The 23,449-nt window shown below is 36.8% G+C and overlaps 1 protein-coding gene across 2 annotated transcripts in view; it reads left to right on the plus strand.

Moving 5' to 3' along the window:
* Positions 1-23,449, plus strand: part of LOC131572977 (membrane-associated guanylate kinase, WW and PDZ domain-containing protein 2) — a 706,094-nt gene that overhangs the window by 556,530 nt on the left and 126,115 nt on the right. For both annotated transcript variants that reach the window (XM_058826448.1, XM_058826449.1), the window contains exon 9: positions 188-370. In XM_058826448.1, the coding sequence (XP_058682431.1) occupies positions 188-370 (183 nt within the window). The remainder of the gene's footprint in view (positions 1-187; positions 371-23,449) is intronic.

Genomic DNA, 23,449 nt, shown 5'->3' on the forward strand with positions numbered 1-23,449 from the left:
AAATATTTTTTAAGCTTTGTATTAGTGCAACAATCCACAGATATTTTTCCCGGAATGCCTGCACTCTTTATTTTCTTGCCTTTGATACACTGCCACTTGGTGTCAGCCAATATTGTTATCTGCTGTCCCTGCTGTGTTGTGACTAGATCAGAACTTTTGTCTTTCTTGTTTGTGTTGACTGATGTAGAAAAACCACTCTTCACCCGTGATGCATCACAGCTGAAGGGGACTTTCCTCAGCACAACTCTTAAGAAAAGCAACATGGGTTTTGGATTTACCATCATTGGTGGGGACGAGCCAGATGAGTTTCTCCAGGTGAAGAGTGTAATTCCTGATGGGCCTGCAGCACAAGATGGGAAAATGGAAACAGGTAATCTTGAAAGTTCCTCTATTCTTTTATACGAGAAATAGATTTCTGAGTCTCACTCCCTCCATGAGTTTTCCATATGACTTTCTGTGTTAATATGTAGAAAAGGTAAGTTTGTGGTAAAAATTTCATGCTAATAAATACCAGATAGCTTATTTTCCCCATTTCACAATATTTTAAAGGAAAAAATATCTCTACAATTCCCTACATAAAAATGGTATATGGTTTATAGGCTGTTTACTTAAGAGAAGTCTACATGGAAAGAAAAGAGATAGAGAGCACAGACTACTAAGTGCAAATTTATTTCTTTAGAATGGGTGGTTTTGCAAAATAATCAGTTGAGTCTGATCCAATACTGTTCTCATTAGAACCATCATAACAAGAGTTTTCAGTGTGGCATATGGACACACAGACATTTGTGTCCTATTAAAAAAGGATCTGTGAAAACTCATGAAATGAAAGGAACTCCTTCTGAAGATATTGAAAGCTGCTCTGAAGATCTGGACCACCACTGCAAACATTTTCATGTTCACAGATTGATAAAGACTGTAAACCACTGTCTGAAAGTTCACATCAGGTCTATGTATGGATGAAACTCTTGTAGGAAGATGAATTCATTTTCCATGGAGCTGTCATCTTCTTTAGGAATAGACAGTCAGAGAATAATAGAATTATTTCAGTTGGCAGGGACCTTCAGTTACTAGCCCCCTGCTTAAAACAAGGCTAACTTTGTGATTGGATCAGGTTTCTCAAGGTCTTGAGAAAATTTCCTAAGACACAGATTCCACAGCCTCTGTGGTCTCCTGTCCCAGACTTTCTCCACTCTCATGGTGAAGACTTTTGCCCAGAATTTGTGGACACCTAATCCCCATAACTGTTGAAGGCCAGGTTGGAAAGGGTCCTGAGCAACCTGATCTAGTGGGTGGCAAGGGAAGTAGATGATCTTGAAAGTCCCTTCCAACACAAACCATTCTATTATTTTTGTTCTTTAGGTCCAGTTGGGCTTTCCACAGGTACAGCTGGTTAGTAGGGACTGAAGTCCTGTGTTCTTGTGTTTGTGCAGCCCTGTCACTCTGTACCATCTCTCCCCAGCATAATTTATCCCATGTGCATAATTTATCCATTTCTTACCAAGACACTGAAATAAGGAAATGCTCATTTGGGATTTTTGTTGCCTCTGTAGAAAAACCATTTCATGATGGCTGGACTCACTATGAAGATAATTTTGTAAACTTTGATAATAGATCATTGTGGATTAATCACAGCAGCAGAGAAAGAGTGCAGAGAGCAGACACAGAAACCCATGCAGGCACAAATGATGGTGGAATAGTCTGAAGTGATTTTTCTGGAAATTTCATTTCATCCTTTTATTGTAGTCAGCTTTTTTTATCATAGTCATATTCGTATGTCAGAATAAATCATCCTGGATTCTAGTTTATTTTGTAGGACTATCTAGGACTTGCCAAGTAGGAAGTTTAAAGGTTGTGAAAAGTGTTCTTTAAAAAAAAACCCAAACAGGATTTGCTTCAAAGCTAATATTATAGTCAGCACGATGTTTCTAATGCAAAATAGGCAAACAGAAAATTTATGTGAAGAAACAAAAGGTAAAAAATAAGTAGAATATAGATTTTTGGCACTGATTTTACAAAAAGACATTAGTCTAATATCTTTTTAATTCTCAGTTCTTGTTGCTATTTTAACTTAATGCAGTTTAGTTCTCAAAGGCAAAATTTATTAAATTAGCTGATTAGGTGAACAAAGGATACAACAGACTTCCTGAAGTTCAGAAGATTTCAGTGGCATAAACTTCATTTTTCCCCCTAATAATTTTTGTACTATCTAATGCATGGCATGAGAGATTTTCTTTGTTTGTCGTGGTTTAGCATTCTCAGACACAGAACTCAAATATAGTTATTTGATAATCCCTCAGAAATGTGGCCTGGTTATTAGTGAACTTGATCATATGGAGTTATTTTCTCTGGAAAACAGGGTATCCTTGCAACTTAATTGAATTTTTATGCTCAAATTGAATATGAGTTTCATAATACTGTTGATGGTCATCATTGTAGTTATGCACTGTGATTAGAGCATGTAAGAAAAATGTTCTTTAAAATGCATAGAAGTAGCATTGGGTTTTTTCCTCAGGTAATTAATTCAACCATATTAAGAATGTAAAACAGATATGCATTCAAATATATAATCACTCTACAATTATGTGACCCCAAAACTTATAAAATTAGAACAAATTTTGTCCTCAAATGCCTTCATTTTTAAGAGTGATGGATTCTGATGTAAAGTAATTGGAGAATCTCAGGCTAATTATTGTGGCATCCAACATGTTTTCTATGACTAAATTAATTTCTAACTATGTTAATGGTAAACTGAAAAAAAAATATTTAAGGTCAGAATTTTTATAAAAGTTTTGTTCAACAAAGTGCTTGTATTTCCTGATATCAAATCCTTTTCACATTTCCTGAATTAGAATTTTTCTCCCTATTGAGCTATTCTACAATATAGTCAATTGAAGATATGAAAGCCTCCCAGGTTCCATCAATAGCTTTTTGTTCATAAAACTGTTAAAATTTTACATTGGAAAACTACTTGAAATTGCATCTGTTTCTTTTTGTTTGTTAGTTAGGCATCATTGGATAATAAATAGAACTTTTAAAACAGATTTTATTTGTTCTTTTGATACAAACTGTGTTCAATTTATATGTACTCCGGATATGATCAGAATCATGGGCAGCTTCGGTTAATGATTAAAGCATCATGTTGTGGCAATAGGGCGTCATAGTGGAAAGTCTGAGGGCAGTGACCATGATCTCTGAAGCAGCCTGAGTGTAAGGGAAAACCACAGCACTGGTTCCCCCAGCTCTAATATGATTCTGGTCCCTTTCCTTTGCAAAGCTGTTACTATTTTTTGGCCAAGTGGTTATTGAAATCTTCATATTCAGACCTGCATCAGATTTGGGGGAAATAAAAAGAAAAGGCGCCATCTTGTTTATCTTACCTAAACTTTGGCCACAAGCTGAAGATACCAAAGCTGTACTTCAAGCAAATTGTTAAAGAAACAAGCTCATAGGAAACTACCATTGTAACTTTGGTTTATTTCCTCACCCTAAATCTAATATAGGTGTATCCTATACTAGATAAATCCTATATTAGGATATATCCTATATTAGACAAATACTATGCAAAGAGTGAGTCTCTGTAAGACACTGTTGCCCTTTAATATGATCATAACAAAGGAGTTTGACCTAAAAATTTCAAAATGGGCAATTTTGGATTTCATCCTTTAGAACATAGAGCTATAGAATGGTTTGAATTGTAAAGGCATTCAAGATCATCCAGTCCCACTTCCCATACCAGAAACAGGTGAACCTTCCACTACACCAGCATGATGTCATTGGCAAGCTTGTTGAGGGCACACTCAATTCCTGTGTCCAAATCCAACAAAGATGTCAAAAGGTGCCTGTCCCAGTTCTGACCCCTGAGGAGCACTGCTGAAAGCCTGGAAGCCACTGGGAACACAGAAGCAGCTGCCTGACTGTGACTTGGCATTGCTGTGAAACAAAGCAATGAGGCAAACCAAGTGCACTGAGATGCAACAAGAGATATCTGAGGTCCTGACAAGCTATCAGAACCACTTGGTGCCCAGTGTTGGGCACTAAGAGGTATTTATGTTTTTCCTACACCCACAATAAACCTCACAAGCAGACTCAGAGGAACCACATGTCAGTGGAAGAATCAAAAACAACCAAAATTAAATTCCTGATCCCATTTGCCAGATGTTTCAGAATTTGTAGGGGCTATTATGCCCCCATGTAAATCTAGCATCTGTGCACTAATGGTTGTTAATAATCCTGAAAATGCCTTTCTAGGATGTGTTTTAGCATTTGGAGCTCAATCAAACTGCTGGATATGAACATTACACTCCACAGCATCTCTGTCTGTCTCAGGACAACCTAGAAACTGATACCACATTCTTTTCTAGAAAATTACATTGTCTTGTCTGAAGCCTCATGCAGCCAACAGAAAACTCTCAGTATTTAAGATGCCCCTGCATTCAATTAAAATGCTGAGTGAACATCACTGGTAAAAGACTGCATCTACATGAAAAGATTTTTATACAGTGAGTGATTTTGACTGACTGCTGTTCTAAGGCAAACAAAGATTTAGGCCTGCGGCTGAGTCAGATAAAAGCTCAAGCTGCAAAGGCAAAAACTCTCCTACAATTCTCAAGGTTATTCAATGGACTGGATAAACTGAAACACTCCCACATAATCAAGCTCAGGGAAAGAGTCTCACTCTACATTTCAGCAAGCTCCATTTCCTCTGGTGAAAGTTTTCAGGGAACAGCTCAAAGACATGGTGCAAAAGCGGTTCTTGGAGTCTGGCGATGACCCTTCTGACTGATGAATATCTTTGGTCACTGCAGGTTGAACTTTCCAGAAACAAAAATCTGTGGGGAAATGTCATAGCTCAACAGTGTGAATAAAGAAAGGGAAAATATGTTCTTTCATTTCATCTGCCAAGCATGCACTTGGCCAGCTTTAAGATGCTAAATCATCTGTAAACAATGGAAACATGGGCTTTTTTAGATGTTGTTCTCTCAGGAATGGTACTTTTTCTATATTAGTTAATCTATTCCAGAGATAGAAATTCATAAATTAAAGTTCATCTAACAGATGATGAATCTGGTGATTGACCCTACAATGTCACTAGGTTTAGGAAATAATTATCTAGTTTTATTAATGCATATTTTTTCACAGTAAGGCTAATATCTTACAACCTTTATAAAAACTGGAGTACTCAAGACAGAAGTAATTGGGGATATCTGCAAAAGGATGCAATTTTACAAGTTCAGGCAGTTGCTTAATTCTGTTCCCTGTTTATTCATCGTCAGATCACATGAACAAACTATCATATTACCTAATGTGAGCTCAGCTGAGATGCAAACTGTCTAATTTGAGCAACAGAAAAGATGAGCTATTTATGCACAAAGAATACCTTCAATCCAAAGAAGAAAATATGTTAAAATTAAAATCTATATCTTGGCACTCATCTGGAAATGTTAATACTTTCAGAACATCATTCAGTGTATCATGACCACACACCACAGTACCTATGTTCTTTTTCAAACAGGTCATGTCTTTCTGAAGTGCTATCAGTCAAAACCCAATCAATAATCTTCTCTTTTAAAAAAATCCCTTTCTTTGGTAGCCAGATGTTTACCAGAGCTGCCATCCCAAGAGGTGCACTGACCAGGAGCTGGTCATGTACATGTTGGGATTGATTTCCACAGTACCTGAAGCTGGCTGAAATTTAGTTATCTCACCTGCCTGACACTTTCTCATCCAGTGGCTCCAGGAAAGCTGGCATCCCAAAGTTAAGGCATGGTGTTAGGAAAGCGAGAATCTGTTCTACTAGTTGGACTGCTGAGGAAGGACTATCTTTTCATTGGTCTTATGCATCTCCAGCCAAAAACACTTTTTTAATATGCATCAAGGCCTCATGAAGTCTCAGTCTTGCAGCTGCAAGCTGATGCCAGGTGAGGCAGGACTGGGAGAGCAGAGCAGCATATATAAAACCAGCTTGTATTATCTGCTTCCCTTACTACCCCTGCTTTATTTGGAAGCTAGGATGTTTCATCTGATGCTTTACTCTAGCTGAGACTGCATATCCCTCTCTGTCTCTATATGTTGCTAACTCCCATGGAGTTCAGAGAAAGAAAATTAACTGTTTGGAAACTAACTAACAGCAATAACAAAAATTAGTTCAGGCACTGTGGGGAATTATTTCTCCCACCCACGTTAGGCCAGTCAGTGTGAATTTGTGTTATATTTACTGCTTGTATTCCAGCATCCTCCAAGCTGATGATGAAATGGTGCAAAGCACAGCAGAAGCACAATATTTACATCAGGTAAAACCAAAACCTATAGTTCCTTCCACTACCGGTGCTAGTTACATTTTCTTGTTTGTGAGACATATGAAGAGTAACTATTTGTTTAAACCTCAGCCTGGTTTTGCAGTACCAGTCTTCTTTCATCACAAGTCATTTTGGCTTTTTAAATCAAGGAGATTGTGCGGGTCTAGAGACTGGAACCACAACGTGAGTGCTGTGATCCTTGCACCAGACATAAAGACAGAGTTAACAGATGCCCTGCTAGTTTGTTGCTGAGACAAACTGATATAACCTTTATCCCATCTAATTTAATCCATTTTTATTTCTCACCATAAAAGCTTGCACATCATATAACTAATGCCAAAACTATGCAAGAGTCAATATTGCTAGTCCTCTCAATTTTATCCTGAGTCTCTATGTAACCAGAACTCTTTAAAGCAAAACTCTCAATTATTTTTTGTTGTTTAAAATGGACTAAATCTGAATCTTGTCTAAAATTTTACAGGATAAATCTTCTATTCCCCTGTCACAGAGGAAAGTGCTGAAGTATGACCACACTATATTTAAGAGGTTTCAAACACAAAGCAAAAATGCCAGCTTTACTATTTATTTGATATATATTAAGACTCAATTTAGCTGGGGAAAGGGATGTGACTTGTGGTTTTAAATGTGTGATGGTGAGAGTAAAACTAATATTGTGTCTTAGAAATATTAATAGCAATTCAGAGATTATATTTCAATCCCCTGTTCTTTCAAATTTTAAGGCAGGAAATTCATTGAGATCTGTATGTAAATATGAAGACAAGAAGGTAAGACTTAGGTTGCTAGAAATTTTTCATACTTGTGCTACTCTTTTCTGAGATTTATTTTCCATTATTTTTTTTTATGTTTCTATGGCTTTCAGATAACTTGGTACAGTGGTCACATTAATATCTGTAAATTTTTCCTTATGTTGACCAAAGGATTAGGAAAGGATTAGGACAAACTTACTTTTGTCCCAAAGTTACTGAATTTTAATCTCCATGAGGTTCTTATTTTAGTGTTTTCTTCATATTTTCCTTCTTTGGGTATTCACTATATTGTGAGGTACTCATTGAATGATAACCAGGACAGAGACAAGCCTAGACTAAAAAAAGTATCTACATTTTGTATAACACATGCTATTACTGCCTACATCTAAGGTCTTTGTGTGCACCTTGTCAGATTTTTCAGTTGGCTGGTGTAATATTCAATATCCTTGTGTTCTCTCTGAGTTGCAAAAAGTCCATGTGTCGCTATCAGTTCTGCCTGATAGGGATTTAGAGCTGGAGTCTGTGCTGCTCCTCCAAGCTACTGAGCATTTGTTAAGTCGTAACTACAAATAGACAATCCTTGAGCTATAAAGAGAGCTTTTGATTCTTTTTAGCCCTGTCATTTGTCTATTTCCTTGAAGTCTTCAGTTAAAGTTACTGATGCAAACTGAAAGAGCAATTGTAGCAGAGAATCTAAGTTGAATTTCAAAATGCTTCTGAAAATGGACAGTGTGTTGTGTAAGTCACAGGAACAATTAAAAGAAATTCTTAGGAACTTCTTGCCTCCACATCACATGCTGTCTCACTTTGTGAAATGATTCTGGGCTTGCATTAGTACAAATGTAATTCACTGGTGTCTGACTCCATATCTTGGGGTTTAGCCCTGAAGTCTGCCATAACACTGAAATTTTGGGAATCTTCTATCTCATATTTTACACTTAGTATCCTAACTTGAGGTGGTTAAGAAGAGTGGAAACAGGGAGGAAAAAGGAAAACTGAGACTACCAGTATGTGGGTGCAATTCAGTTGCATATATATATATGTGTCCAGTGCCATTTAAAATTCCAGGGATCCCACCTAGCCTCCTCCTGCCCTTCCAGGCAGCACTCTCTTGTAAGTGCTGTGTGGTACCTACAAGTTGCATACAAACATCTCAAATGCCAAAGGCTGTTGCAAATGACATTAGACAGCTGCTTAAACAACCTCCCTCCTCCTTCAACAGGGAGTGTGTTAATAGACTCCTTTGTTTTTTCTTATCATCTATTAGAGTGATTGATTGATTAATTACTGTAATAATAATCCTTTTCTGACAATTTTAAGGATGTTTGTTTCCCCTAGCCTAATTGAAAACTCACATTTGTGGTTTTATGAATACTTTAAAAAAGCAACAAAAACCCTTTTTAATTTAATGGACTTAATTATTTCATTTAACTATTCAAACATTATAAGAAGTTTGATGATTGAATTCATCCCCCATATACTGGGGATTACAAATTCATTTTCATCTCCAGCACTTACAATTGGTACCCATAAGGAATATGCCAATAATGAGATTGAATATTGTATTTGTAACTTGTTTTCTTTCCTATGATGACTTTTCTTCGAAATGCACTTTGAAGTGACTCACTCATTTTTTCCTAGTCCACATATTAAGCAGTAATGCAGGAGGAATCTGAAAAGAACACCAATCTTTCATTTTGCTTTGATAAAATCCATATTTATACCCAGGTAACAACTCACAATAATCATCGTTTATGGCACTTACCTTATTTTAAAAGAAATTCACATTTTTTAACACAATATTTTAATTCATGGTTATTAGTCCCAGGAATGATAATGTGTGCTTGTCACTTGAAACAGCAAAACACTGGACATGTAAATAGGTGAAATTCTGGGTTATGTAAGTGTGCCACATGATCTTCTGCGGGAGAGAGTATATGAGCAGGTTTGCTTATAAGTGCTAAGTTTTTCTAATACTTAAGCCATTAGAGCAATTCTTCCAGCACCAACTACAGAAAGCTGAAGATATTTGATTAAAGATGGCTGAGGTCTGAATATGTCCAGACATGACAGATTCCACATGTGTCTTTTATCCACTTTTATCCATTCCACTTGCTGTCTTTTTTCCAGCTGTTTCAACTTTGACCAGATTCTCCCTGCAGTTATGTTTTTATTTAACCCAGAAATCAATGGTGAAGTAATTTGATGGGAAAAGAGGGCATAACAGAAATATGATCTATGATAATATAAAAGTCCTGTCTCTTATGGACAAATGCAACACAAACCACAAACACAAGCCATACACACCCTCTAACTTAAGACACCGGTCTCAGTGTCTTTTAGAAAAAGAGTTTATGGAGACATTCTGGTGTTCAATGGTGCTATATCTTTAGCAGAAAATGAGATCATGCAGAAATCAAGAAGTATGGTAAAGTAAAATGTGAAAGAGTAAAGGTGAAAATGCAAGGAGACTATATTTGGACACAAATTATTCAAGTATGTGCAGTCTCATATTCCTTTCCTATTAATTCAAGGTCTGATTCTGTAAAAAAATGGCCACAAAGGCCAAAGCATAGGCAAGGATACTAAAACTATGTCATGCTTATTTCAGTATGCAGAATGCAAAGGCAGAAAATATGTTAAAATATTTATTCTGTCCACAATCACATCCTAATACACTTTTATCCAATTAGAGTGTTCATATTGAAATAAACACTTGTGTATAAAAGTTCTAGGAAGCCCATAAATTCATTCTTCAATCTGAACTTCATCATGTGAAATCTGCAGATTCTGCTACTAGGCCATTTAACATAGAACAGGAGATGATAAATTATCACAATCCTCACATTTATTAGGACAGTTTTTGTAAGTTTTGAAAGTTGCCACTTGAGTAAGCAGTGTGCTCTGAGCTCAGTGGCTGCCAAAAATGCTGCAGTTGCAGAAATTACTTTTTTCCTATCAAATGTAATTAACATTTATCTTACATGATCTGGCTATTTGTATGAACAGACAAAAATATACATTGAAAATAATATGCATCATCTTTCCATGTACTGTTTCATGCAATAAATAATGACATTTTGTTTCTCAAGAAGAATGATTTCTGAGGTCAGAAAGAGGTCCTTGCTACATAAAAAGATGACAGGGAAAGTGAGAATTTCATATTGCATGAGGGAAATAATCTGGAACTGTACTTTTCAATATTGTCAGCCATGTCGCATTTCATTTTCTTTTGTTTTCGCATATAGGGCTTTATTTTACCATTCAATCATCAAAACAAAAAGTAAATATTTTGCTGAGTTTCAGATTTTTATTTTACTTTTGTATTAAAAAATTAATAGATTTATGTATAGTCACCTCTGCCTCCACCCTTGTGAAACCAAATACAACCTGTACCTATATTAAAATCTGAGACTTCAAAAATTCCACTCAGTTTTGGCTTTAACCATTTTTGAGAACAAATTTTAAATTCTTCAAGAATTTAAGAATATATTAAGGAATTAATTTTAAGATACAATTTCTGCTGTACATTTAGAATGGCAAATATCTGTCTTGACAATTAGCAAATATTTTGCTTGAAAAAATTGGTTTACATCTGTGTGCCTGAATTTCCCCATCCAAAAGGAGAAATAATAATTTTAGAACTTAGTAAAGTCCAATAATTATTGAAGTTAGCAACTCCCATCGTAACTGCTAAAAACATAAGTGAAGAGAAGCCTAATGGAGTTCAGCTTAAGATATTAAGACCAAATACAGTCAAAGTTCTGTTGTGCAATGTATATTAAAAGAGAAATCTGTGCTCTGTTGCACATGGATCAATATTTTTGTCAGTGCTCTGAGTTTTATCGTTTGATGGTATGAAGTAAAACTATCCAGAGTTTCATTAGAGATGACAAAACATTTCCAGGCATATAAATCATATTTGAGGAGCCTTGAGAACTTTTAACTAATGGACAGTTACAGAGACGTTTGAGGCAATTTTATTAGAAGTTCACTTCTAAAAGCATCTTTCACTGTCTGTTGCCAGATCAGGATATTAGCACAGATGCACCTCTCATCTGACCCTGTTTAGCTGCTCACATAGCCTTTATAAGAAGAGCAAAATTTATTCCAGCACTTATGCGACTGCCTCTTTGTAATTGATGAGTCTGACATTTAAAGAATGGCTTGTTTGTTTAAAGACCTGTAATGAAAATTTCTCAATGACATAAGGAGCACCTTTCCAGCCAGGAGGAGGGCATGAAGTGAATCCTGATGGAAAGTGAGAAGCCCCCTGGAAAAATTCTTCCAGCCTTTTCTCTTTCTGCCCCACACAATTGCTCTCCCCTCCAGCAGTCACGTAAGTGTGACGATGTGTCTGAGTCAGTGGATGGAGGTGGAGCTCGCGGTGCCCTGCTGCTCCCAAAAGCTCTGTGGGTGCAGTCGTGGGAACTGCCTGGCACCTCAGCTCCTCCTTCAGCCGTACCAGAGGGAAGCAGCACCACAGTGGTGGAGCCACGGTGCCTAAATACTGCTCTGCTGCCATGCCCAGATGAGTGAGGGTTGTGTACAGGAGCTTAGACAAATTCTTGGTGTCTGGAGCTTTGCCAGGTCTTGGCTGTCAGCCTCAGGGGGTGACTGGCTGGTGGAGAGAGGAGAAGAGGGTCCAGTCTCCAGAGACTGGGTGCAGAACCGGGAGAAAACTGACTGGATTAGGATATGCTGGAGCTGAAGATGACATAATTTGTTTTTGTTCTGCAGGGAGGCAGGGAGAAAAGGCAGTAATTTTATGCTAGAAATGGCTGGAGAGTGGGTGTTTCTATGCATGTGTGAGTGTGTAGGAGGCAGGAGGGGGAGGGCAAGGTTCTAAGGAAAAGAAGAAAGGAGCTCTGCAAGAAAGGTCTGAGAGCACTGATGTGAGTACAGATCTTTTAAACATTGGCAGTTTCACTCTTTTTGATGTATTGTTTTCTCCTTTAGCTCCAAATTCAAGTAAATTAAAATTCTTTGTATTAAATTAATCTCTTCTGCATTAAAATCAGCATCATTGTATGCAGTATTTACTGAGACTTTCTTTGTCATATTGAGCATCACCTGTAGTACTGCTGGGGAAAATTCAGATAATATTGGACACCCTGTCTTGATAGGTGATCCTTGAGAATTCATTCATAGTGTAAAAGTTCATCATGAAGTATGTTGGATTTTGCTGCTGCTCTGTTATTTGTGATCTCTTCTATTCCACCTTTACATAAGCAAAATAGTAAGTCTCAATAAACAAAGGCTATCAGAAGTTCATGATTACTGGCCTGAAATCATGCCTTTGATCCCTGCAAACCCATCGGTTCTGAAGAAGCTGTCAGAGCTAAGCCTGTAACATGGGGAAGGGCTGAAAGATCACTGGAAAAAATTGGTTGTTTTGCACTGGGGTGATTGAAAAGAGGCATCAGAAAGAGATGGGAAACTGGAAAATGCAGAAATTGAGGTAATGATGAGAATCTGAAGTGCTTTCTTGTAAGGGAGAAGTGGAGAAACATCGTTATATGGGAATGAAAGACACCCTAGATGTGTGGGGCAGCATTAATCAAGCCCCCCTCACTAGTGTGTTACTAGGATTATTCTCCTGATACTGGGCAGAACATCAGCCAATGCTCTTGGTACTTCTCTTGTTTGTTGGAGTCTGGTTGACTTTCTTGCACTGAAACCTCCACAAAAGTTCATGTGTCACGGAGCAGCCTGGTGTGCTCAGGCAGGCTTTCCTTGGGCAGCTTAAGATGAATGCATCCATCCACAGCAAAGCCACTGCCTCCTGTCAGGCCCCATCGCTGGCACTGGAAACCCCGCGTGTACTTAACCTGGTTTATTTCACATGTGGGATCGAGGGTAGATTCCTCTGCCAAATTCCACATGCAACACTGCAGTGCTGCACGTGGTGTGAAAATATTGATCACATTTACGTGTTTATACTTTTAACATCACTTTAGAAGGTTGTTTTATTTTAATGGGATGGAGTTGTTCTAACACAGATGGGAGAAATCGAAAACATTAATCTCTGGTCATTTTATATACAGATCACAATGGCAGCATCATTACTCAGAGTTCAAAAAACTTCCTTTTTTTGGCAGAGGTTTTTTTTTAATCTCTTTAGTCAGTCCTGTTCCAATTACTTTTTGCATATCAGACAAGAGTATTTTTTTAGACCAAATTTGATTGCATCAAAAGAAAATGCCACTGACTATTATATAAGAGATTCAAGTGTTTCTAGCACAGTTGAAAAAGTAGTTCTGAATTGTTGGGGGAAATAGGGATAATAAGAGGAATAGTACTTGAGCAATTGTTTATGCCAAAAATTCCACTCCAGCCAGAGTGCTGAGTGGATGAATTCTTATTTTAAACTGTGCAGTGTTGTAAATACTATCTTTCAATAGTCCGTTCAGTTTGGAAAGCAGGATTGTGATACTTTAATCATTTTGTTTACTACAAGAATAATGAATTCATCTTCGCTATGACATAATACTTGTAATCTCAAGTCAATTGGAAGTAATATTTTTTCAAGAAAATGTTGGGGGATTTTAAAAAAAGTCTGATTGAAAATATTATCAGCTTAAGAACATTCAGTGAAAAAAAAATCACAGTATTTCTAATTTTTTGAGGGTTTTTTAATTTACTTATCCCAGAAAAATTGCCACAGACAGAAAATCTTCTACCTAACCCCAAGCTAGGTGTGATCAGCCTGGTCCCAGGGATATAGGACTTCATCTTTTCCACATAAAAATATAACCACCGTTAGATGTTAGTCTCATTTTGCGGGTGTGTCAGAATCAGGTGCTAATTTTTTCTCCAGTATGAATCCTGTGTTAAACATGCTTTACCACAGGCTGACAGAAAAAGTCAGGCTTTCCCTGATTTGGGTTTCCAGTTAAGTTGTGCAGTAATGGCAGTGGCTATAGCAAGCTACATCAGGCTGGCTCTCTCTCTGTCTCCCTCTCCCTCACATACCTGGAAAACACAGCTGTGGGAAACAGCCAGGCCAAGTATGGGAAAAAGTATGGGAACAAAGACTCTATAGCAAAGAATAAAATACAAAGTGTGATCTTAATAGACAGTATCAAAATCTGTTTGCACAATGCAAACACAATCAAGACAATGTAGACAACCTTCCATTTATAATTTTCCAAAATTTGGAATTTTCCCCAAATTTGGAGTATATAATAGAAATCACAAAAGACACTTGAAACAACTTATCTCAGAGTCAAGACTAGAGGAAGAAAGTCAATGCGTTTAGGCATTTTCTGACAGCCATCCCATGGCAATGCAAGCAAGCCTGTCCAGTTGACAAGCAGAGTGATGCACGATACCTGTACGGTACCATTACGTCCACTTCAACAGACTACAGCAAGATTTTTACTCTTTGTTGCAGTGACAAGATAATATTCTCCCAAATATTAGAAATTACATGAGATACAACTTTTTCGTGATCTCTGTCTGCATCCTGCTATAGCAGGGTTTAGGGACAGGCTAAATATCAAACGTACTCCTTCAGACCAATTTAAATCTCTCATGCACCATAGCCTTACTATGTTATTGCTATTAGTGATGGAGTTAGATATCTTTTTAGATCCCATTTATACCTATAAAAGAGAAAAAATACATTAAGCTCATATAATTTCAATTCCTTTTGCTTTCATTTCTTTGTATTTCAGTCAATTTTATGCAACAGTATTATCCTTCCATTAGACAAAGGCACACCTCATATTTTTGTGTCGGAATTAGGCAGCGCATCTGTCTTTTAATTTGGGAGAGTGAGAGGTTTGAGGAAATTGCAGAATGCTCATGTAACTAATTTTTCTTTTAATGGCAATAGTTTTTAGTCTCTTTCACATCTTGTTGGTATCTAAGCACATCTGGGTCTTACTTAGTAATTCAAAATCCTTGTTATGCCTCAAGAGCATCCTTCCCTAAAGGATTCTATTTATGCAAGTGAAAAAGAGGAATATATTATCATTCATCTTAAACAGTTTTGCTTTTACAGATTCCCTTTAACTACATAAAAATAACCACACAGACAAGAACTCATTCTACCTTTCATGGCTGGAGGGAGGGCAAGCAAGAGTCCTTCAATAGAAGAAATGTATAGAGTATGGGCAAGAGAGAGTTGAGAAAATATTTTGTTCTAGTCCAAAGTAGAACCTGCATAGGCTCCAGTGGAACAGAAGCACATCTGTTATGGGCACACAGTTCTTCCCTGTGCATGCAGAAGGCTTGACATTGGACTTGAACCTCATTTGTGCTATTCCTCATCTTAGTGATCATATTTTTTTGAATGACAGGACAAAGCCATTAACAGATTTGGGGAGTATGGTCTTTGAAAGATTATCTGTGGACTGGCAAGGACTGTGCAAATACAAAAATACCTTTCAACTGCTTTGACCAGCATGGGGGACAGTAGGCACTGTCAGAGGGATTTGTCTCACAATTTCTTCACATCATTATATTTCTTCTTCCTTTGTTTTTTTCTCTATTTCCATCACTTCACTATCAGTTCCACTATTCCCTTGTGCTAGGCTGGCTTCGAGGGATCTCTGGGGCTGTGCTATCTTCCTGATAGCAACAGCCTGAGACTGGGCATGTGGACAGGTGCTCAGTGCTCTCTCTCTGTCTTGTGCCTTCAAGCCCAGGTAAACACAGCTGGAAGAAAATGTGCCACCTCTGCTTATCAGAAGCTCTGCACCAGAGAAACAGCTATACTTGCTGTTCTATAAATTCCAGATTGCCTCAGAATCCAAAACATGCTCTCCGGTTTTTAGAGTAGATGGACAACTTTCTCTAAATCAGTACTGTTTGTGAAGCTAGCTGAAGATATATGAATAAGTGTGGAAAAAATGCATACCTCTGTTTTCTAGAAGCACCTTTTAGATGAGTTCTACCAGACGGAAGTGTGGTATTCAATGTTTAGTTTGCAGCTCATTGCAATAAATCCGGGAGGACAGTGAAGTCAGAGGACAAAAATGTGGTCACTGCTAGCATCAAAGGTACTGTCCTCTCTTTTTAGGGTGCCTAACAAATAATGTTATAACAAATAATGAAGGGTGCATAACAAATAAGCATGCTGAGAAGCATATTTCATAGAAGTAGTGTTAGAAATTGTGCTTAGGGACATTAACAACATGGTATCAATTTGGGTTTTTTCCATAAATCCCTACTACAGTCCCAGTTAATCAGAATATTCCTTGCCATGGGCGTTCTATTACAATAGTTTTGCCATAAGTGATACAAATATACGTACTTTTGGAGGGATTGAGTTTTAATCTCAATAAAAGTAAAATTATAGAACCCTTTAAAATTTGTTTCTTCACAGTGTTTAATTGTAATTCAACTCATTCATGCTGAAAGCCTTGAAAATGTTTCAAAAGCAGTTTACAGTTGTACAGGCTCACAAGACATTTAATACATTGATAGATTGGTTCATCTTTATGTATGTAAAATTTCTCAAGGCTTAACAATCTGGGGATTCCTTGCTGAGAACAGCTAAAGGACTGTCAGTTTCGGCACTTTGTTCTTGTAAACATTGATTGAAAACATAATGTAGCAACTATTAATGGAATAAAATTAGGCAAAAATTATATTTTTTAATTATAACATTTAGTACATTTTTATCAATTATTGTAAAAGCTTGTTCTATTTTGTTTATTGTTCTTTATTTTTTATTGTATTGAACTGGTATAGTTCAATAGAAGTCTCCTTGATATATCATCATAAAATCCATTAAATCAAAATGCACTAGGTCAAACAACCACGGAAGGCATTCACCCAGCAGTGCTTAACTTTGCTGTTAGGACAGTGTTACTTATGGTGATTTCTCTCTTGTTGGTATCAGCAGCCCCATCTTTGGTTTGAGTGATTCACAAAGAGTCTTGAGGTTTTTTTCTGAACTCATAGTTTGCAGTAAAAGCAGAGAGAGCTAAAATAGACAAGAAGCCATACTTTGATTTTTATACCCAGGGTTGTTTGCCTTTTGATCTTAGGTACCTGAGTTTCTCTGATTATAATCTTGTCATTGTAAATAATGACTGTGTAGTTTCACTGTATTTCTAAGAATTGAAGTTGACATATAAGCAGTTGACACCTGATTATTTTTTTTGTCTGGAAACCATTTTCAGGTAGTGTCTGTATGTGAGCATTTCTTGCATAAAAGCCTGAAAGATTAATAATTTCATGCTTAAAATGCCATAAGATGCAGAAAGAACAAGACGAGTTCTAATGTAAATTGCCCTTCATTTTAAAAACATCCATTTTTGGAGCAGCATTCACTAGTATACTCCAGTCTGTTTGTGCCTTCCTGAAGCAGGACAGGGCTCTTAGGCAGGAAGTTAGGGTTTTTTAAACACAGGGAAGAACAAAGCATCCGGTGCACAGCAACTTCTGCTTTCTCCCTCACTGCTGCTGGAATTCATGTCCCACATTCTGCTGCTCCTTCCATTCCTGTACCCCACAGCACACACACCATCATCCATTGCTCACCCTTAGTTATCCCCTGTCTCCAGTGCGCTGCATCCATTAACACATGGCACTCTTGCCCCTCTTTGTGCACTTTTCATGCAGCATTTCCTGGAAGGAAGTTTATGGAGTGGCTGTCCCACTTCCCACCATTTTTGCAGGCTTTCCCAAGAGAAGGAAGTTGTGGATGTAACTTGTGGAAGTTGTGCAAGGAAGTTGTGCTTGAAAGAATTCTTCCATTAATCACATTCAGTCACTATGGCTATCATTTCCAATGGGATGGGAGACTGCAACTTGATGTGTTTTTGATGGACACAGAAGCAGAAGTGATACAATCTCAGGGAAGGATGGTGCCACCTACTCTGTCAGGAGGAGGACAAATATTGTGTGGAATCAAATGGCAGTAAGTGGTAGCCTTTTGAGGAAAAATTAGATACAATGATAATTTTGGCAAAGGCTTTTTAATTACCATGGGATGATTCACAGGGGACATTGGGAGATGGCAGGCATAGTGTGAGAATGCTTTTTCATGGTGTGAACAAATAGTCTGATGTGGCATCACAGTCATTCATAATAACACATTTTAATTTACCTTTATTCATTAGCTAAGTAACAAATTAATACATTTAGGCATCCAGTAAATGACTTTCTAAAGAGGAAGATAATGGTTGTTCTCATACATAACAGGATTAATGTCTCTTTACATTAAGATTTGACTGAGATTTGACTACTGAACAGAAACTGATGTATCCATATTGCAACAGTGTGTGGCAAGCATTGGGATCCAAACATTCAGCTGAACCCTTACATTGCAATGGAAAATGATGGAGTATTTGTCCTGCAATGGTGTAGTATATATTTACTACAGTGGAAATGAAGTCCCAAAAATATTGTGACTTCTCAGTGTTGTAATCATTCTTCTTTCTCTCAGAAACCAAAACAGAAAATAGGGAAGGTGTGTGAGACATTAAAGGAGGAAGAATAGCTAGTGGAAGATTGAATAATACCCATAAGAGGGGAATGTGATTCTTAGCCATAAAGCTACAAGGGTAGAAAGTGACCTTTTCCTAACTATTATAAGGCTGAAATTTTCTGTGTGTTGTAAAGCAGTGTTAAAAAAGGAGCTGGTGGGACTTTGGTTGATGATTTTCTCTCCTTATTATTATAAAAAAGAATATTATGCAATATTATTCAATTATGAATTTTGTAGTATTCAGAAATGAGCTGAAAAGTGAAAGAATAATTATTCAGTGGTGAAAGTGTTAAATTGTTTTGCAAAGAGTAAAAATATATTGTCCTTGAAAATGAGTGCTTGGCAGTGCAAGAGGCTCTAGAGATATTAAGGTAACCAACATTTGCTTGGAAGGAAGGTCAGTTTGATAATACATTACCCTCTATTAACCTGGAAAAATACAGTAAAACCTTGGAGAACCTAAAGGAACTCAGCTATTTATCTTTGCCATGCAATTTTAAAGAAAGTAATATATTCATACATGCCTGAAAAACTATTGAGTAGATCTTTTGGTATAGAAATTATGTGAGAAGCTCTCTGAAGTTAACGTAATCTTTTGTAGATGATTTTACTATGAAAAAAGGAAAGAAAATAGAGAGGTAATTTATAAGATAAGCACATATAAACTAAAATTTGAATGGCCTTTGTAAAACTTCTGAATAGAAAATTACTTATATACTAGCCATACATTTGTATAAGCATTTGTTAATGAATTGGTAATCAAATATAGCTCCATTTCAAATGCACTGAGGTATTTATATGTAGTAGACTACAAGTAAAAATCCATTTATTTAGCAGAAAATTGTTTCACTGTTTTGATACATTTAATTTCTGCTTGATAAAATGCTCCCTGTCTTTAATTTTGCATAAAAGCATTAATCTGTAGTGGTCCAGACCTCTTTTGAAATATCTGTATTTGAAAGGTGCTGACCTTGTAAACCCTGTTGACTACTTTCAAGATACAGCAAGATTTGAGGCTTTATATATATGTACAACCAGGAGTGCACATATATGTATACTGAATTTCTGGTTTGGCATGACAGAAGAAGCACCAAACACTAGGATGAAGCAGTGAATGAGCACACATATCATTAAAACTAATGGCATGATTAAGATGTTAATCAATCAGATTCTTTAGCGTAACATTTGGTAGTGAATTTGTAGCATAAAAAATAGCATCTGGGACAACAGTAAACATTTCTTTTGGGAAGAATGTAGATGCATGTTATTATTATCATTATTGCTGTAGATTAACGTTACTAATCAATACATCAGAGCAACACAATCACATTTGGTGTCTGGCTTTTGGCTCCACATCCATGGTTTGGATCTGAAATAGCCACGCTGACTGCTGGCAGCTCACATTGTTCTCAGTCAGCACAGTGTGGACTCGAGCAATGAATACACAAAACATCCACAAAGCAAAGCTTTAAGTCTTAGCTTTAAATTAAATTAATAACCTGACTGATAGTCAAGTCAGACTTGTACTGGTCTCAGAGAGTCATCTGGGGAATTAGGCACCTGGATGGGCAATGTGCAAGTGTAGCACGAAAAACAAAGTATTGATCAAACAATGATGAAAATCACAGTTTTACTAAATAGATAACAGAGGTATCAAACCAACCCACTTCTGGCAGTAATGCCCACTGTAGTTATAAGGAATCTCCTTGGAAACCATAATATCTCTAAAATAGAAATGAATTTTCAAGTTGTACCTCTATAGATTTTAAATTGAGATGAATCCTACTCATCTATCTTTGGACATGTTTTTTAAGTGTCCAACAAAGTGCTGTTGCTTTCACAAATTACTAATTTAGTGTGTGACTAGTTATTCTTGTCCTCATGGTGCTAGCATTACTCAAATAAATAAAATAGCTCTATTAACCATTTCAGTTCACAACGTGGCTGCCTATTACTAAAAATTTCCAGTAACATATATATAAATATAAATATATATATATATATATATATATATATATATCTCAACATATGAAGGCATTTGTCACTGTGCTGCAACATCTTTATAAATGCTCTATCTAATTCTTTACCCCATCCATCTCCCTTTTTCCTTCCTGGCAGTTTATGTCAGGAATCAGCAGTGGCAATGGTGTGTAGTTGACAATGCTGCTGAAAATGTCTTCCACCAGGGACAGGCGGCACATGGCCAGGATTCCCAGTGGGGCACAGGGGCTGCTTGTTATTTACATCATGCTTTTCTGTACCCCTATGCCTTTAGGCTGCCAGGAGGCTGCCTGGGCTACTTTCCTCCTCCTGGGAGTCATTACCTAGATAAATCTGATGCGCTGCCTACAGAAATAAAATGTGCATACAAAAGCAAATGTGTTGTAAATTTTGACCTCCTTTTTCTAAAGAAAAAGACGGGGTTTCATTTCTTCACGAGCCTCTGCACACAGTGACGCCTTTCAAAGTGATCCCAAATAGCTATGCAAACATGGCATACATTTTCTATCTCGCTCTTCAGATCCACTGACGCTCTGTCATGCAGTTCATTCACACCAGGCATTTCAGGATGCACAAGTAGTTCCTGCAAGCAAAGCTTAGACAGAGCAAGCTTACATAATTTGTAAATAAAAGACTACCTGGAAAATTGGACCTTTTTCTTTTTAAATGGTCTTGCCTCCAATATATTTGCCATCTTTTAAGTAATTACTTTTTTTGTAAAGTAGCAGTTTTAACATCCATGCTATGCTTTCAGATGCTTGAAGTAATGAAAAACCATTTATAGGAAGAAAATTTGCCTACTCTTTACTGTTTTATGACCAGCATTCATTTAAGTATGCTTTTGCTATTGCATTACTTACATTTTTTAATCTACAATGTTTCATGTTTACTAGATCAGCAAATAATCAAGGTCTTTATATTTTTCTGTAATGTATTTTATTTCTCTTCCAAATAAATGATTCTATTTAAATAGCTTTTACCACTATATGCAAAATACAAATAAAATGAAAATAGTTTCTTCTGCTAATCCACATCTGCCTGAGTGTAATTACATGATACATGCTGGTTAAGCACAAAAATTTTGAATAGACAGCTTTTTAATTAGGCATATGCATTGGGTCACAGTAGAATTAAAATGGGTTCTAAAAAATTGACTGTATAAAAATGGCACATGCTTACTCAACAGATCTGAGTCTTGGGTAAAGTTGCAGACAAGTGTCTGTGTCACATATTTATGTCGGCCCCTAAAGCAAAGTTCAGAGCCAGTACTCATTACTTCATGATGGGAATGATGAAGCCCAATGATGGGAACAGATTTTAGCCCAAGTTACCACCCCTACAATGACATTTTGTGCAAGTACTGACTCAAATCTGACAGATGATTTATATCTGTTGCTCAGATTGCAGAAAGAGGAAAATATTATGCCAGTTTGAGTGCCTGAATGCCTAGTAACAGATGTTGGGTTGAATTTTTGTCTGATTTAAAGAAATAATAAATTATTATAATAATAATTAATTCTTTATTAAATAAATAATAATTTTTATTACCTGGATTTTTCCCCCTGAATGAGTTCCCAGAGTTCAATGAGTGAAAGAAGGAGCTGTGGATAGTGTTTACCTGTCAGCTTTGCCGAGTTTGTCACACACAGGTAAAACTTTCTGTATGTGGTGAAGACTGGGAAATGGTCCCAGTATGAGGAGTGATATTTTAATGGACTATTTCGTGTTCTCACATAGCAGCAAGTGGTCCTGAAACTATTTCTGAATGCAGAGGCAGCTGCCCATTATGTCTCCCAGCAGCTCTTTTCATTTCACTGTGGCTGCTGCAGTAGTGTCTATCAGAGAAAGTTGTTATAAAGCTGATAATAATGTGCTCAGTTTTAAATTTAGCTCTTTTGATCAGTAGCAGCAGTTATTGAGTTATTGTATGCATGTACTTCTCCCCAGGTTGCCTTTTTTATATGTTTTACCAGTTAATCCTATATTCCTCTTTAGAAGAACTAAGTATTTTCTTGGCAAGTGTTTTAAGTATTCCAGTACTAATATGCAATAGTCATCTTACACTGCAATCTCCTTCAAGAAGTTATTGTAATTCCAAAATTTTTATTTAAAAATAATGGTAATTTTATACTGAGTACTAACAAAATTAGGGCCTTTTTTCTTTTACTTTCTTTTTTTTTTGTTTTTTTTTGAGACAACTCAGGCTACCATGAACTAAAGGACCCTAGGCTTTATCTTTTATCATGTAAAAGTCAGGCCATCAAGTCTTAGGAGCTAGAGCCAAATGGGTTTTACAAGGTTCTGTGGCAAGTCAGAGTATAAGAAACAGAGAATTTCTGTTTGTGCAGAACTGTCTGAAATCTTTTGCAGCCAAAAAAAAAAGCTTCTGGTTATATGTAATGGAAATTATTTATTCACACACTGGATTAACACCTATGGCAAGTGGAGGAAAGTTGAGCTTCAAATTTTCAGAATGTAGTTTGTCTGCTATTGTTTAACTAAAGGATCCCTCACACACTAGTTCTCTGTAACTGCTGCTTGTAAGTGTATGTGTGAATGTAAAAATGGCTCATTTCTTACAAATCTTTGCTTCTTTCATGACCATAAATCACATGCTGTTGTTATTAAAATTACCCCCATGTTTCATATTTTGATACTGGAAACGTGCTCTGAATTTATTATTAACAGGTTCCAGTGCCAGCAATCTTGCAGCACTCTGCAGAAAGAGAAGACAAGGTCACTGCTGAGAAGTGACAGAAATATCTGGAAATGACAGTAGCAAGTGTGGGTGGGCAGGTGAAGGGAAAGCTTCAACGATGAAGTAATCATGTATTGCTAGTTCTGAAACTGATGCAAAGTATGCATATGCAGAATTTAGATTACATGGGTGAGAATTGCAAGTGGGAATACGTAATGCTGGAGAAGTTAGCAGAGTTTAT

This window comes from Poecile atricapillus, chromosome Z, assembly GCF_030490865.1.
Source record: "Poecile atricapillus isolate bPoeAtr1 chromosome Z, bPoeAtr1.hap1, whole genome shotgun sequence".
Taxonomy (NCBI): domain Eukaryota; kingdom Metazoa; phylum Chordata; class Aves; order Passeriformes; family Paridae; genus Poecile; species Poecile atricapillus.